The 14,361-nt window shown below is 43.8% G+C and overlaps 1 protein-coding gene across 5 annotated transcripts in view; it reads right to left on the bottom strand.

The window, feature by feature from the left end:
* Positions 1 to 203: 203 nt before the first annotated feature.
* clip1b (CAP-GLY domain containing linker protein 1b) overlaps positions 204 to 14,361 on the bottom strand; it is a 28,732-nt gene continuing 14,574 nt past the window's right edge. For 4 of the 5 annotated variants that reach the window (XM_027282072.1, XM_019278660.2, XM_019278663.2 and 1 more), the window contains 9 exons: positions 13,398 to 13,472; positions 8,137 to 8,243; positions 4,418 to 4,463; positions 4,166 to 4,209; positions 1,643 to 1,733; positions 1,392 to 1,557; positions 1,244 to 1,305; positions 1,045 to 1,157; positions 204 to 949 (listed from right to left, as the gene is read on the bottom strand). In XM_027282072.1, the coding sequence (XP_027137873.1) occupies positions 715 to 949; positions 1,045 to 1,157; positions 1,244 to 1,305; positions 1,392 to 1,557; positions 1,643 to 1,733; positions 4,166 to 4,209; positions 4,418 to 4,463; positions 8,137 to 8,243; positions 13,398 to 13,472 (939 nt within the window). In that variant the 3' untranslated portion in view covers positions 204 to 714. The remainder of the gene's footprint in view (positions 950 to 1,044; positions 1,158 to 1,243; positions 1,306 to 1,391; positions 1,558 to 1,642; positions 1,734 to 4,165; positions 4,210 to 4,417; positions 4,464 to 8,136; positions 8,244 to 13,397; positions 13,473 to 14,361) is intronic. The other variant, XM_019278661.2, reaches the window with a different exon arrangement.

Here is a 14,361-nt window from a genome sequence, read left to right as displayed (position 1 = left end):
ATGTCCAACTTCACAGCAGAAATAAACATGTTTACAGCCTGGTACAAAAAACAGTTTTGGTCTCTGTAGCTAATTTCCCCGTTCATGACAACTGTACTGAGGGTGAATTTATATACAACTCACCTGTTCACATTATATTAAGGCTTAAAGTTATGCAGGGTTAAGAGCGTGGACGCTTTGATTGACAGGTGGGTGTGGTTACAGGTGGCTCTAACACTCCGTTGTGGGTTGACAGAAGAGTAAAATATCATTAAACATATAAAATTAGTAAAACGTTATACATACATACATATATATATAAGTTTACGTAACATGGCAGTATCGCTCTCTGATTGGTTCGGAGCCGCACACGCTGAGGAATGTAAAAATCTGAAGAGGTGCTTCTTCAGTTTGATCTGTGCTTAAATGTGTTGCATCGTTTTTTTTTTTAAAGCCCCCAAAAGAACACGTGAAACATCATGCTTAATTTAGAAACAAAACAACAACACGTTAAAAACGACGAGTGCAGAGGACGGACGAGTCCTCTCGTTAAAAACATCGATATTGCACCAAAGCAGCATATTTGGACGAGCAGAGTTTATCTTTAGACACAGAGGGTTTAGATCAGGACGGTGGCTACCAGTGATATGCATAAATACAGTATAAAAATACAATATGGAAAAATCTTAGTCGGGAAACGTAGTGGGAGGGTAAAAGGTTTTTTTTTTGGAGCCTTTAGAAGGTCTGATCATCGTTGCAGGACTCCGTGGCGTGTCCGAAGGCCTCGCAGATGTCGCAGTAGGGCCTCTCGTCGGCCGGGTTGCCGTGATAAGTGGTGTGAGGTACGGAGTCCGGGCTCTGCGCCTGAGTGGGACAGTCCTCCGTGTCGTGGAGGTCGAAGCAGTCGCAGATGTCGCAGAACAGACGCGGAGTCGCCTTCTTTTCCCGCTTGGACACGCCTTCGACAAACCTGCAGAGAAAAGAGCGACGAGGACGGTTTAAGATCTGATGCCGTAGAATATAAATCAAATATTACACACTTCTGTTGCTGTTCATGTTTCTTACCCGTCAGTCCCGTCGTTGCCGTTGAACTCGGCCAGCGCGAGCTTCTTCAGTTTGACCTTCAGCTCCTCGTTCTTCCGCTGCAGGTCCACGATCACGCTGTTCAGGAAGTTGATCTAAAAAGAGACAAACAGGACGCAGATGAAAAAAGAAAACGAACAGGAAGTGATTCGATGACATATGTTGTAAGAAGCGTCCTGACAGTCTTTACTTGTCCTTCAGCGAACTCCTTCTCCTCCCTCAGCTGCTCCAGAGCGCCGTCGCCTGCAGACGGAGATCAGAGGACAGGTTGACAAAAGGAGAAGACGCCCAATCGGGCTGTTTGATTGGTCGAATCGCCGCCGCCTCACCTGAGGGTGGAGCTTCGATGTCTTCTCCCTCTGAGGCCTGCGTTCCCATGAGCCTTTGCTCCAGGCTGTGAACGCGGCCCTGCAGCTGAGCTTTGTCTCTCTCCAGCGTCTCCACGGCCGACTGCAGCGTCTTAGCCACGGCGTTTTCTCCTCGCAGCACGGCGATCTGCGGCGACGGAGCAAACGTGAAAACCCTCGAATAACACAGAGTGACGATCTGAAGACGACGTGACACGGTCGTGTGTGAGTACCTCGTTCCTCAGAGTTTCCAGCTCCCGGTCTTTGTCTGTGGGTTTCTGGAAGTTTGTGTCGCCCTCCATTTCCTGATCCGAGACAGTTTCTCTGCAGGAAAATGAGATTTGAAGAGAAAGAAATAAAATAAAACGTGACGTCGTCTTCATTTACAGAGCTGAGAACTAAATCAAATGTTTACCAAGTGAAATTAGCGTTTCACCTCAGTCTCTGTGTACATTTTAAAATCTAAAGTTTGACAGCTGACACATGTACTGGGTCTTTTCCTGTTAGTATAAAAACATTAAGAATCTTGATTTCTTGAACACAAACTGCAAAAAACAGTTTGATGAAATGTAACAATACATGAAATTGTATTGTTTGGCATTTTGGACCACCGGCAAAGAGGAGGTCATCAGGCCTGAAATGTGAGGGAATGCTGACAGGGAAACAGAGCTAGTGTCGTGCCAGAACAGGAGCTGGGCCTCTATGGACATAATGGCAGAGGAGAAGAGAGTGAAGAGGACGCTGACGAAAAACATTTTTATGGAGAAAATGTTTTCTGGTTTTTCCCTCTGATGTCCTCCGGCTCCTCCGCCTCAACTCTGTGATTTACAGAGTTTATGATGGACAGTGAAGTAAACTGCTGACAGCTGTAGCTGCTGTTAGCTCAGTTCGTCAGCTTGGCAGCTCACCGCCAAGCTGACGAACTGAGTGTTTGTACCAACAGGCGTTATGGACTACCAGGAAGAAGAAGAGGAGGTAACCAGGCTCAGCAGCCTCTATGGACATAATGGCAGAGGAGAAGAGAGTGAAGAGGACGCTGACGGAGGAAGGTTTTACACACTGAAGCTAAATCACAAAAATCTCTTTGTAATGTTGCTTTAATACGCAGATGACGCTGGATTTTATAACTCCAAAAAATAAAGGACTAAAGTCAGAAACTATGACTTCAGTATAAATTCAGATCTCATCTGTGGCTCGGTGGATTAATAGAGTTGTGAATTTTTACTATCTGCCCTGAAAATCAATTGTATCAGCAGCCAGCTGACGCCCCGACGTCGCCTCTGCTCTTGATAAATGAAGCTGGATGTGAAGCGGGTCGTTTCTCTGAATCACGTCTCCCGTCTGTCTCATATTTACCTGAGCACACTCCCCTCTCCCTGCAAACCTATTATTTCTGCTCTAATTCTACATCACCCCTCTATTTCCCTCCGGCCACCGCCGCAGAGCTGTCAGCTGCTCCTCGCCGCCTTCTTCTTCCTCCACTTTACTGCTCAGATCTTGCATCACGTTCACGGCTTTGATCCACGACTGTCGCCCTGCCTCGCCCGTCTGTCATCTCCACTTTATCAAACATTCACTCTCAACTCAAGTCGCCGCTCTGAGGCAGCCGCGAGATGTTTTAATCCTCTGATCGCTGAACTGAGACGACACAAAGTTTCTGTTCAACGGATTAAACAAAGACGGCGAATGGATCCTCAAACCACGTTTAGAAAGTCTTGTTGTTCAGACACAGACGGAGGTGGAAGAAGTACTCAGATCCTTCACTGCTACTATTACAAGTAATCTTACTCGTGTTAACAGTGTGCAGGCTCGTGTATCAGTGTTGTAGTACTCCAGATCTGTCCTGGTTTTGAAGGTGTCACCTCGGTGTCTGACAAAGAGGATTTTATTTCACGACTGCATCGATGTCACTAAACTGCTTGTGCATTGTCTGATCCTGGTCTTAACCTCTGCCGGGTCTCAGTACCCGGATACTACTAAAAGATACTAAGTTTTTTTTTTTTTTTAAGTATATATTTTTGGCCTTTTATGCCTTTAATGATAGGACAGCTGAAGATAGACAGGAAGCAGGGGGCAGAGAGAGAGGGGGAATGACACGCAGCAAATGGCCGTCCGATGCGGGATTCGAACTGGGGCCAGCTGCAGCGAGGACTATAGCCTCTTACACACGAGGCGGCCGCTTAACCCACTACGCCACCGACCGCCCCTAAAAGATACTAAGTTAATACTAACTACTAATAGAAGTATCCGAGCTCTGCTACACTTCTGGGAAGATTAGTCGTATGGTACTACATGTAATGCAGTAAAAAGTACTTCCCTCTGAGAGGTCTAACGCAGTATAAAGTATGTCCAAGTTGTACCTAAGTACAGTACTTTAGATTTATTCCAACACTGGACACAGAAAACTGAGAATCTGATGCAAAGTTGTGGTTGTAAGTTCTAAAGTTCTGAGAAACGTTTTGATAAACACAATAAATATCCTTAAATGTTCATGTAACTGCACTATAATGTGTTACAACTGATTTATTAACTGCGTATGTACTGTTTATACTTATACATGACGTATTTCTGCAATATCACACCACCACAATTAAAATAAACATTAGAAATACACGTGACGGCGACTGTACATTAATATTAATCTATGTTTATCAACTAAATTATTAAGAATATTTAAAAAAGATTCAATTTAAAGTCAGAACATGACTGAACTAAAGAGCACGTACGTGTGACGAACATATTTCTTAGTTTCTTACCTCGTCTTCATGTCTGTCTGTTCACGGCTGCGCTCCACATTGTGCTGAGAGACACACACACACACACACACACACACACACACACACACACATTTAAATAGAAGCTAAACCCGTCTGAGCTTCAGTCAGAGCGGGACAGAAATCCTCACGATGCCACAAGCTGTTAATCAAATCACTGTTTCTGACTTCAGGAGATCGATGACGGGATGAAGGAGATTGTTTATACAATAAAGATTTTGTAAAGGTCAGTACCTCCTCGAGATGCTGAGACTTCTGGGAGGCCAGCTTCAGCTCCTCGCTGAGAGGGAGAACAAAGAGAGAGAGACGAGGAGTCAGACATGCTGTAAAAACACACGGCAGTGTTACATGAAGAACGGCATCAGGATATTGGACTGAGCCTGTAATCTGTGTGTGTGTAATCAAAGTCAGACTCGGACAGCAGCGTAGACGTGTGTTGTTGTTGTCGTTGTCTGGGAATTTATGGATCTGGATATTTTTGGAGAAACTGGAATTCTCTCCATGTGGGTCACTCGTCCGGTCGGTGTCAGAGGAAGTGCTCTGAAGCTGTGACGGATGGGGCCCGGTCTGAGCGCCATCTGGATGGAATATTTTCCCCGCCTGCTGTATAATTACGTTGGCCACGCTTCCAACGGCATCCAGGAGGAGTTCAAGGGAAAGTGCACCAGAAAAACACTCCGACACCTGCACACTCTACCAGGAGGGAACACACTGCAGATGTTGCAGTGAGCGGAGCAGCTGAGGCTTTCATTACCGCTGGGTTATGATCCAAACACCATCTACACTCTTTAACAAACTGAAAGAAATGTTCAGTCTAATTAAAGGTCCACACTAACGGGATGCAGAGGCTCTGCAGCCACCAGGAGGCGCCCTCAAGCTGCAGGTTCAGCCTCTCAGTATATTTTAAATGAAAAGTGTTTTTATCTGTAAAGTAGCAGCTCAGTTTAAACTACAACAGAACCATTATCCCTATTGTTGGTTTGTTTTAATTGTTTATTCACGTTCAGCTTTTTGCTGAGTATTGTTCTTACTAGTTTTTTATCGGTTGCACATTAATATTGTATCTTTATTCATTTAAGTAAGTCAAGTTATTATTGTTTTTTATTGTTTTTGATTGGTGGAGAGTTTTTTTTTATGTCACCTTGTTTTTAAAGTTTACATTGATGAATGAACTGAAGTCGGTTTTATTCTTCAAATGTGACAGATCATGTGAAAAGGTTCAGCTACAAACTTTCATAACAATTATTACGTTTCCATGACTCCTGATTTCTTCCTCTGGGTCTCAAACTCTGGTACCAGCGGTGGAACGTGACCTCCCTCTGGTGGTACGTGGAGGAAACTCTGAACTATTTAAATAATAAATAAATTAATTAACATAAAACACTATGAAAATACTACATTTGAAATCAGCTGATGATAAGCATTATTAAGTAATATTTAGTTTGTTTTCATCGCATCATTCGTAAACGAGGTCTCTGCACGCCGAGCTCAAAACTCGTTAGCGATCATGTGATGATGGTTTAACCTCTGGGGAGCAGCACAGACAGAGTTTTGGGTCTGATTAGCAACTTGAGACGCGAGAACAGACAACTGCCGGTGGATCGCACACGGACTGCGCTCAAACATGATTCTACGAACAGAAAGCAGAACACTTCGCACACTGTTAAACACATTGTATGTGCACAAATTATTCATGAACACAAAATGTGTTTAGCTGCTGTATTTACCGGATAAAACAATCGAGATCTGACCTGCAGTAACACCAGAAACAGCCCACACATCTGGGCTGTGGTGCTGACAGCTGCTCGCTCTCAGACGCCACAAAAGCCACATTGATTCCACACAAACACACACACACACACACACACACACACACACACACTCTGATGTCAGCCTTGTTGGAGCCAGGCGGTCCAAGCTGGGAGGAGAGACGGAGCGATTACATAACAGCAGCAGAGCGAGGAGGGATGGAGGAGCACATTGTTGGGAGGAGACAGGATGAGGACGGAGGGAAGGAAACGTAGTGAAGCCTGAAGATGTTTGACATGATTCCTCTGTATATAAATGTTTGAGTTTTAAATGCAGGAGGATGAAGCTGCTCGCGGGGTGTTTGTTGACATTTTCTGTCTCCATCTGCTCCTCCTCCTCCTCCTCCTCCTCCTCCTGCAGGATGCTACACGTTGATGACTATAATTCAGCCAGTTACATCCATCTGGAGCCGTGACGCCACCGCTCGGGGTCTGATGACTCGAGGGAGGTGTGTCAGGATGATGTAAAGACTCCACAACACACACACGTGCAAACATGCTTCCACACACACACACACACACACACACACACACACACACACACAACCTATAAATAGACGTGGGCGTGAGGCTGGAGATTCAGCACAAACACAAAGTCAGGTGAAAAAAGCCAGAGCGAGTATTTTTACTCTCAGCTGAGCGAGCAATCAAAGCTCTGCTCTAATTAGAATTTTAATGAATTTGTTGCCATGCCAACGCCAAGTAGCCTGTTTAAAAGGACCGTACCAACCGTTTTTAATTTTCTGCACTCGGGTCATAGCAAACAATTCGCTTGCAGTATCTGTGCGACTTCAGCAGGACACACACGTGTCCATGAAGCTGCAGCCACGTCACGCCACTTTGCTCTCCAGGGTTCCCACATCTTCTTTAGCGTCAAATTCAAGGTCTTGTCAAGGACTTTCAATGCCAGATTCCCTCAAATTCAGACATCATCAGACACAGATCGTGGTTCGTTAGTAAAGTGAATAAAAGGAAGCGATGCAGCATCACAAACAGCCGTGCACCGTGTTCGACGACACCTCGGACTGGTCCAGTGTTTTTCTTTCGTACTTCGTCATGACAGAGTTAACCAGAGTTCATTTGATGGAAAAAGAAGGTTACACTTCTCTTCCTGAGATTTCCTGTTTGGAGCCACGATTGCAGCATTTTTTCAACCGTTCATTTGAAATCCGCTCACTAACCTGTCGTATCAGGCTGATACTGAAACCAAATATTTAAGGAGACACAAAACTAATTGTAAACGACATTCCAGCGATCACAACATTTATTTTCATTAGTATTTTGATGGTTTAATATGTCTTGAAATTAGGAACCACTGCCTGAATTTAAATTTAAACACCCTCAGATTTATTTTCTATTTCATATTCTGTAGTTTTCACTTCTGCACGTTCAGCGTCGACTGTCAAAGCTGCGTTTTTATTTCAGGGTGTCACAGTGAAGTCTGTTCTTATTCGTCTGCATGTTTACACTGAAGCTCAGTCATGTGTCTTTAATATGCTTTCTCACATTTTGATAGAATAAATGTGACTCCAAAGTGACTTTTTCCTTCAGGGTTCCCACATCAACTTCAAGGACTTTAAGGACTTTCAATTTCCAGCATATTCAAAAGGACCTGACGTGGCATGGTTTGAGACACAGATTGTGGTGAAGTCAGACAGCAGAACGTCGCACTTTACTGATTTCTTTTTTAAACTTTCATCGAGGTCACAGACTTCCCGAGCGCTCGTGGGAACCAGCGGCTCATCCGGAAATCTAAAAACTAAAACGAGCATTAAAACTGCTCAGAAAAACGATTTACAGCGAGGACTCACGCTTAAAAAATGTTAGCGTGGAAGCCGGAGCACCCCAGGGAGTTTTCTTACTGTGATTATGAGTATTGTGCATTGTACTCCACTCCGACCATCATATGCATAATCACATAATAGCACCCTCTGGCTAATTATGGGCTTTAAACGGCAATTTTAAAGCATATTTACAAGTGGAAGCGTCTCTCTGGAGAGTTACAGACGGAGCCACATTTATAACACATTCGACATTTCAGTGTGAGACCACTGCAGACAGACTGACCACACCGGCCGGCTGGGGGTCAGCCCTCAGCGGAGACCCACGGCAGGAAAAAACACATCAGTTCTCCTCAGCACTCACATTTCCTTGCAGAGGACTCCGATGCGCTGGTTCTCCGAGCTGCTGCGCTCCTTCGACAGGCTCAGCTCGTCCTGGAATTTGGAGTTCTGCTGCTTCAAAGCCTCGAGCTGCAGAGGAGCAGACAGACGGAGGAGAGACAGTCAGAAAGGACGTACACAAACAAAAGAACATCACGGCTGAAATGCTGCTGCACTCGGACTGGATTTATTTCTCCTGGTGAGCTGATTCTGACATGATCTGCCCTCGTCAGTGATTTTAATCCTCTCCGGAGTGCAGTCATGTTTCACCTGCATCGCAGCACCAATTACAGCCACGATTACCTCTGAACAAATCGCCGAACTCGAAGGTCATCCTGTGATTTAAAGCGAGTCCTTGTTATTTAAAGAAACACCGGCATTAAGGTCCGTTTGGTAACCAGGACGATGGCAGAAAAACTTAAAGGTGCAGTGCGTAGGTTCAGTGTATTTAGTGACATCTAGAGGTGACGTGTGCAACCGACTGAATACCGCTCACCTCCAAGCATGAAGGATAAACTACAGTGGGTGTGAAAATATCCCTCTGTAGATATAAAAGTCACATTAAGGTAATAAAAAAATAATGATTCTTACTAATTGAGGTTTATACACACACATGAAAACATAGTTATGTGTATGATATTAAACCCTGGACCTTTAAAGCCATCAGGAGAGCAAGAGCTCGTCCAATCCATTAAAACTGTGCAGAATCAGCTGTTAGACACTTCCTGTTTGCAGCGTATCCCCCGATGAACGGACGACGAACACCGGATTATTTTCTAAAACGTAAAAATGTGACGATTCTCAGCCGAGTTCTGTGTTTCAGGAGGATTTATGGACGTTTATTCGAGATAAAATCCACATAAACGTCAGAGCACTTAGAGGTTTATCCGACCGACAGCCCAAAGATATTCAGGTTATCATTATATAAGATGAAGTGTTGTTGCTTTAAAAAGTTGCTGATTGTGGCAACACCCCAAGGTTCGAGGTTAAGACGGCAACCATGAGCCACAGCGACTCTGGTTCGAGTCCAGAGACCTTTGCTGCATCTCGCTCTGTCAGTTTGTAATAAAAACCTTTCACACACACCCATCGATTAAACTTCAATTTAGTTCAGAAGCTGGAAGAGAAAAGAGAAATTCTGGGTCATTAAGAGCGACACAGCACTTTGATATTCCTGATGAGTCAGCAGAGAGCAGGACGCATTCAGTCCACGTGAAACTAAAAATAAAAAGCCAGACAGACGTCAGCGCATCCAACTTCACCTCATGCAAACTTCTCAGAAATCATCAATTCAAAGTGCGAGTCGGACACGTGCGGCTTTAAATCAGCAATGATCAATAATTAATTAACAAGTATGACTTTTAAATCAATGCTTCTGCTGCAACCGGCTTCAGTTTGACAAAATAAAACTTGTGTATAGCTTCACACAGCAAGCTGTCCGACGCGTTACCAGCTGTGGGAGTTTCTGACTTTTTAAAAACACCTCGGTGTTTATCTGCGGAGCGTGCTCACACACACACATGCAGAATGTACACAGGTTATCTGCTGGGTCGCAGGACAGAAGAGAACAAACACACTGCTTCCTGCTTCAGTGACAGAAAACGTCCTTGAGCTGCCGCACACAGTCCCAGTTTCTTACCTGGTAGTGAGGCGAGTAGATGCTGCTGGAGTAACCCTGATGCAGAGCAGCTACGTCCATACCTGCACAGCTCAGCGCTGCTGGATCTCAACGCTACGCTCACTAAACAGCAGCAGCAGCGTTGTTGTTGTTGCTATGCCAGCGTTCAGCTTCTCTCCACAGCAACACGCACAGACTGACACAAGCCGGGCATCAATAAACCAGCAGCTCGTCCCGCCTGCACGCTGCCAGAGGGAAATGGAGAGAGCGTCGCCTGAGCTTCCTCCCTCCCTCCCTCACACACAGTCGGGTTAAAGAAGCTGAGCACTTCCATTATGTAAGCCAGAGTAAGCTCCTCCCCTCCTCTCTGCCTCTCTAACAACATATGTGCACACACACACACACACACACACACACACACACACACACACACACACCTTCATTCAGAGTTTAACGTGGATCACAGAAAACACGAGATGATAAAAACAAGCAGAGATTAATCTCGTTTGTTTGATGTGTCAAACACGACCTGAATGCAGCTCGTTAGCAATTAATCTGTTATTTCCTCGATTAATGGGCTAAAAAAATGTCCATGTGATGCATTTAAACAGCTTTTTAAACGATTATTACTCCAAAACCCAACGGCATTCAGTTTACGGTCACAAAACACTAAGACATCCAGAAGATTTCCACAACTGAGAAGCCAACAGACCAAAAACATCCAGAAATCGAACAGAAGAACTGCAACACAAAACACGTTCATGTTTGTTCTGTGACCGGTTCTGCTCCACGGCCCAAAAATATTCAGTGCAACGACCACAAAGACTGCAACGACCGCAAAGACTGCAACGACCACAAAGACTGCAACGACCGCAAAGACTGCAACGACTGCAACAACCACAAAAACCGCAACGACTGCAAAGACCGAAAAGACCGCAAAGACTGCAAAGACCGCGAAGACTGCAAAGACCACAAAGACTGCAACGACCGCAAAGACTGCAAAGACCACAAAGACTGCAACAACCACAAAAACCGCAACGACTGCAAAGACCGAAAAGACTGCAAAGACTGCAACAACCACAAAAACCGCAACGACTGCAACGACCGCAAAGACTGCAAAGACCGCGAAGACTGCAAAGACCACAAAGACTGCAACGACCGCAAAGACTGCAAAGACCGCAAAGACCGCAAAGACTGCAAAGACTGCAACAACCACAAAAACCGCAACGACGGCAAAGACCGTAAAGACTGCAAAGACTGCAACAACCACAAAAACCGCAACGACCGCAAAGACTGCAAAGACCGCGAAGACTGCAAAGACCACAAAGACTGCAACGACCACAAAGACTGCAAAGACCACAAAGACTGCAAAGACTACAAAGACTGCAACGACCACAAAGACTGCAAAGACCACAAAGACTGCAAAGACCACAAAGACTACAAAGACTGCAACAACCACAAAGACCACAAAGACAGCAACGACCAGTTGGAGACTTTTGTTACATCTTCCTCTTATAAAAGCTTAAAAAAGACAAAAAACAAAGATGGAAAATAACTAAGTGCATTTACTCAAGTGAAGTAAGTATCTCAGAGTTGTACTTAAAGTACAGTACTTGTACTTCACTACATTTTGGAGGCAGTATTAAACTTTCCACTACAGAACTTACTGTTACTTTCCTGACTGGTAATACATCAATAAGACTTTGAATGCAGGACTTTTACTTGTAACAAAGTATTTTTACAGTGCGGTATAAGTACTTTAACCGATGGTAAAAAGACACAAACAATTCATCCACCATCAAGTTCGTTTGATCGTTCAAATCATTTCAGCTGAGGATCAAACAGACGTGTGACAGCACGAGGCGAGAGAGGCCGATCTCAAGTCAGCCGTTCATTAAATACAGCAATGTTCTGTCCAGCCAGGCATCGCATCACACACACACACACACACACACACACACACACACACACACACACACACACACACACACACACGCTGACATGTGCAGTATTACATCACAACCTACAGTAACACGGCTGAGCGGAGACAGATGTGATAAATAAATAATAAATAAATGACGTGTTTGTGTCTGTCATGTACAGAATATTTAAAGTCCACAGAGTCTGCTGTTGGTTCGTGTTTTTCTCTGCGTGTTGTCTGTTTGTTTGTCAAATGTTCTGTTTGTTCTTTACATGTTTGTACAGCAGGAAGTTCATTTCTCGTGTTCATTTTTAAATCCTTTAGAAGCAGCTCAAAGTTTTTTCAAACTTGTTTTTTTTCCATGCTCAGTTCTTTATGTTTTCTTTATATTTTAACAATTTGCTCGTGTAAAACTCTTTGTGACCTCGCTCTGTGAACGCTGCTTTACTAAACACGCTTATTTTTATCTGCACAATAACAGTACACTGAAGAAACGAATACCTAATCATCTTTATTTATCTAAAAGTTCTGCAGTTTGTCACACTGTGATGAGGCTGTAAGCAGATACGATGAAACATCTGTAACTGCTGCATATTTATACAATTCATGTGATAAATATGATCAATACAGTTTTTAATTAATCTATTTAAGTTTCACTCCTCATAAAAACTCAGCAAACCCGACCTGATGAAGGCCATGGAATGCAGCTGAAAGACGTTTATTATATTTTATAATTAAAATATATAACATTATATAATCTGCCTTCAGGTCTACTAGATCTACTGTTTATAGACCTGTTACAGATCAATTATACTGACAAACTGGAAAGTAATTACTTTTACTCAAGTACTGTACTTAAGTACAATTTTTAAATACTTTACTCGAGTATTTCCATTTTCTGCTACGTTATACTTCAACTCTACTTCACTTCAGAGGCAGATACTGCACTTTGTACTGAGTTTGATTTAAATCCTGACGTTCTCAGACGTTTCTCCTTAAATCACCAAGAACAGCACACGCAGGCCCATGCCCGAGGTGACTAAAACAAACACCCCCAAACAGAAAGCATGTTCACATGTCTAATCTGCTCTCTGTTTCTCTGGCTGTCATGATGCCGACTGATCTCACCGAGTGGAGATGAATGCAGGCGAGGCGAGAGGGCAGCAGAGAGCTGCAGACGGCAGGTGGAGCGCGGGTGGAGGAGCGGCGGCGTGGATTTTAATCAAAATAAATAAAAGAGGTACAGACGGTGGTGAGATGTGGACGTGAGAGGAGAGAGAGGGTGAAAGAAGGGAGGGATGAGTTCACGGTGTTTCATGTGCGGCTGATTAAATGCGATCACATGTCACATGTGCTCGGCGGAGGGTCCTGATGTGAATACGTAATAAAAATCTCTGCAGGCTACAAATGATTAAACTAATGCACGTGCAAATCCTTTCACGGGGCTGCGCACACGTGAACGCACAGACGTACATCAAGCTTTGGATTGGATGAAGCAGTGTGCACTGCTCTAATAAAGTGTTTGTCTGTAACTGTAATGTCAGCTACAAAAGTCCAAACTAGGAACTTTCAAGACGTGAGGCTACATGTGGCAGAGGCCATCTGGGAATACCGTTTCCATGAGAGGGTGTACACACGGTACATGTCAAAGTTACGTCAGTTTCCTGACAGATCGTTGCCAAAAGCTGTTTTCCTTGAGGCTCACCTGTGTCTGCAGTGTCTTCTTCTCATTCGTCAGCTGCTCCAGCGACAGCGCTGTCCTCTCCGACTTCTCAGTGGCCTAGGAAACAAACATATGAATAATATTTATCTACACGTGGTGCGATAACGGGCACGTTTGTTTAGAACGCATGAACTGTGTCTCATCCTGTCATCTGTTCTGTAAACAGATGGACTGATATCTACTGATTTACCATCCCAGAGCTGTATTTTTACATTTATGTAACATTTTTTTGGCCACTTGGGGGCAGCAGAATCAAACTTTAAACACAACATTGACATATTATCGCCTTATAAAGCTGATACTTTGAACTTTGTCGGCAAACAGTTGTTTCTTTAGACATCCAGCAACATTATCATTCATTTAGAGTCTTTTAGGTCTATTTGTTGGGTTGGAGCTAAAACAAAAAGCTGAAAGATGCTAAAACGTCTATCAGCAGGGTTGTGTGTTGGTTCTCTGAGGGTTTGAGACCCTCACACTGCAGAAAGTAGTCTGTAAATGTAGAAATATAATTTTTCTGATGTGTGGTACAAAAGGCACAAAATGCTCAAGTCTAATCGGACATTAGCGCTTTAAAAAAACAACATTGTTGCATTAATAGAGCGGAGAGATCAGAGGTCATTAGAAATCTTGGTTAAAAAAGGAAAGACGGCTCTTTACTGAGTCAGCCATCGAGCTTGTTCAGCTGTTTCTCGTTTTAATCCGTTTGTACAGAGCTCCGTGAAGTGAGAGCAAAAGTATGAACACTGACGTTAGAGGAAGAGAACAAAACACTCTTAAAACCGCTCAGATGTTTCACGTCTGCTAAAACACAAGCGCATAAATACTAAATGAGCAGAGTGTTTCTGTGGCTTCAAACACACCACAGAGTTTCTTTAAAGTTACACAAAGAAGGCGCGTAAGAATACAGAATGTTAACATATTAATAAACAGTATTTAAAGGTCCCCT

The sequence above is a fragment of the Larimichthys crocea genome, chromosome IX (genome assembly GCF_000972845.2).
Source record: "Larimichthys crocea isolate SSNF chromosome IX, L_crocea_2.0, whole genome shotgun sequence".
Lineage (NCBI taxonomy): Eukaryota > Metazoa > Chordata > Actinopteri > Sciaenidae > Larimichthys > Larimichthys crocea.
Note: the sequence above shows the minus strand (reverse complement) of the source record. Positions and strands in the feature narration are given on the sequence as shown.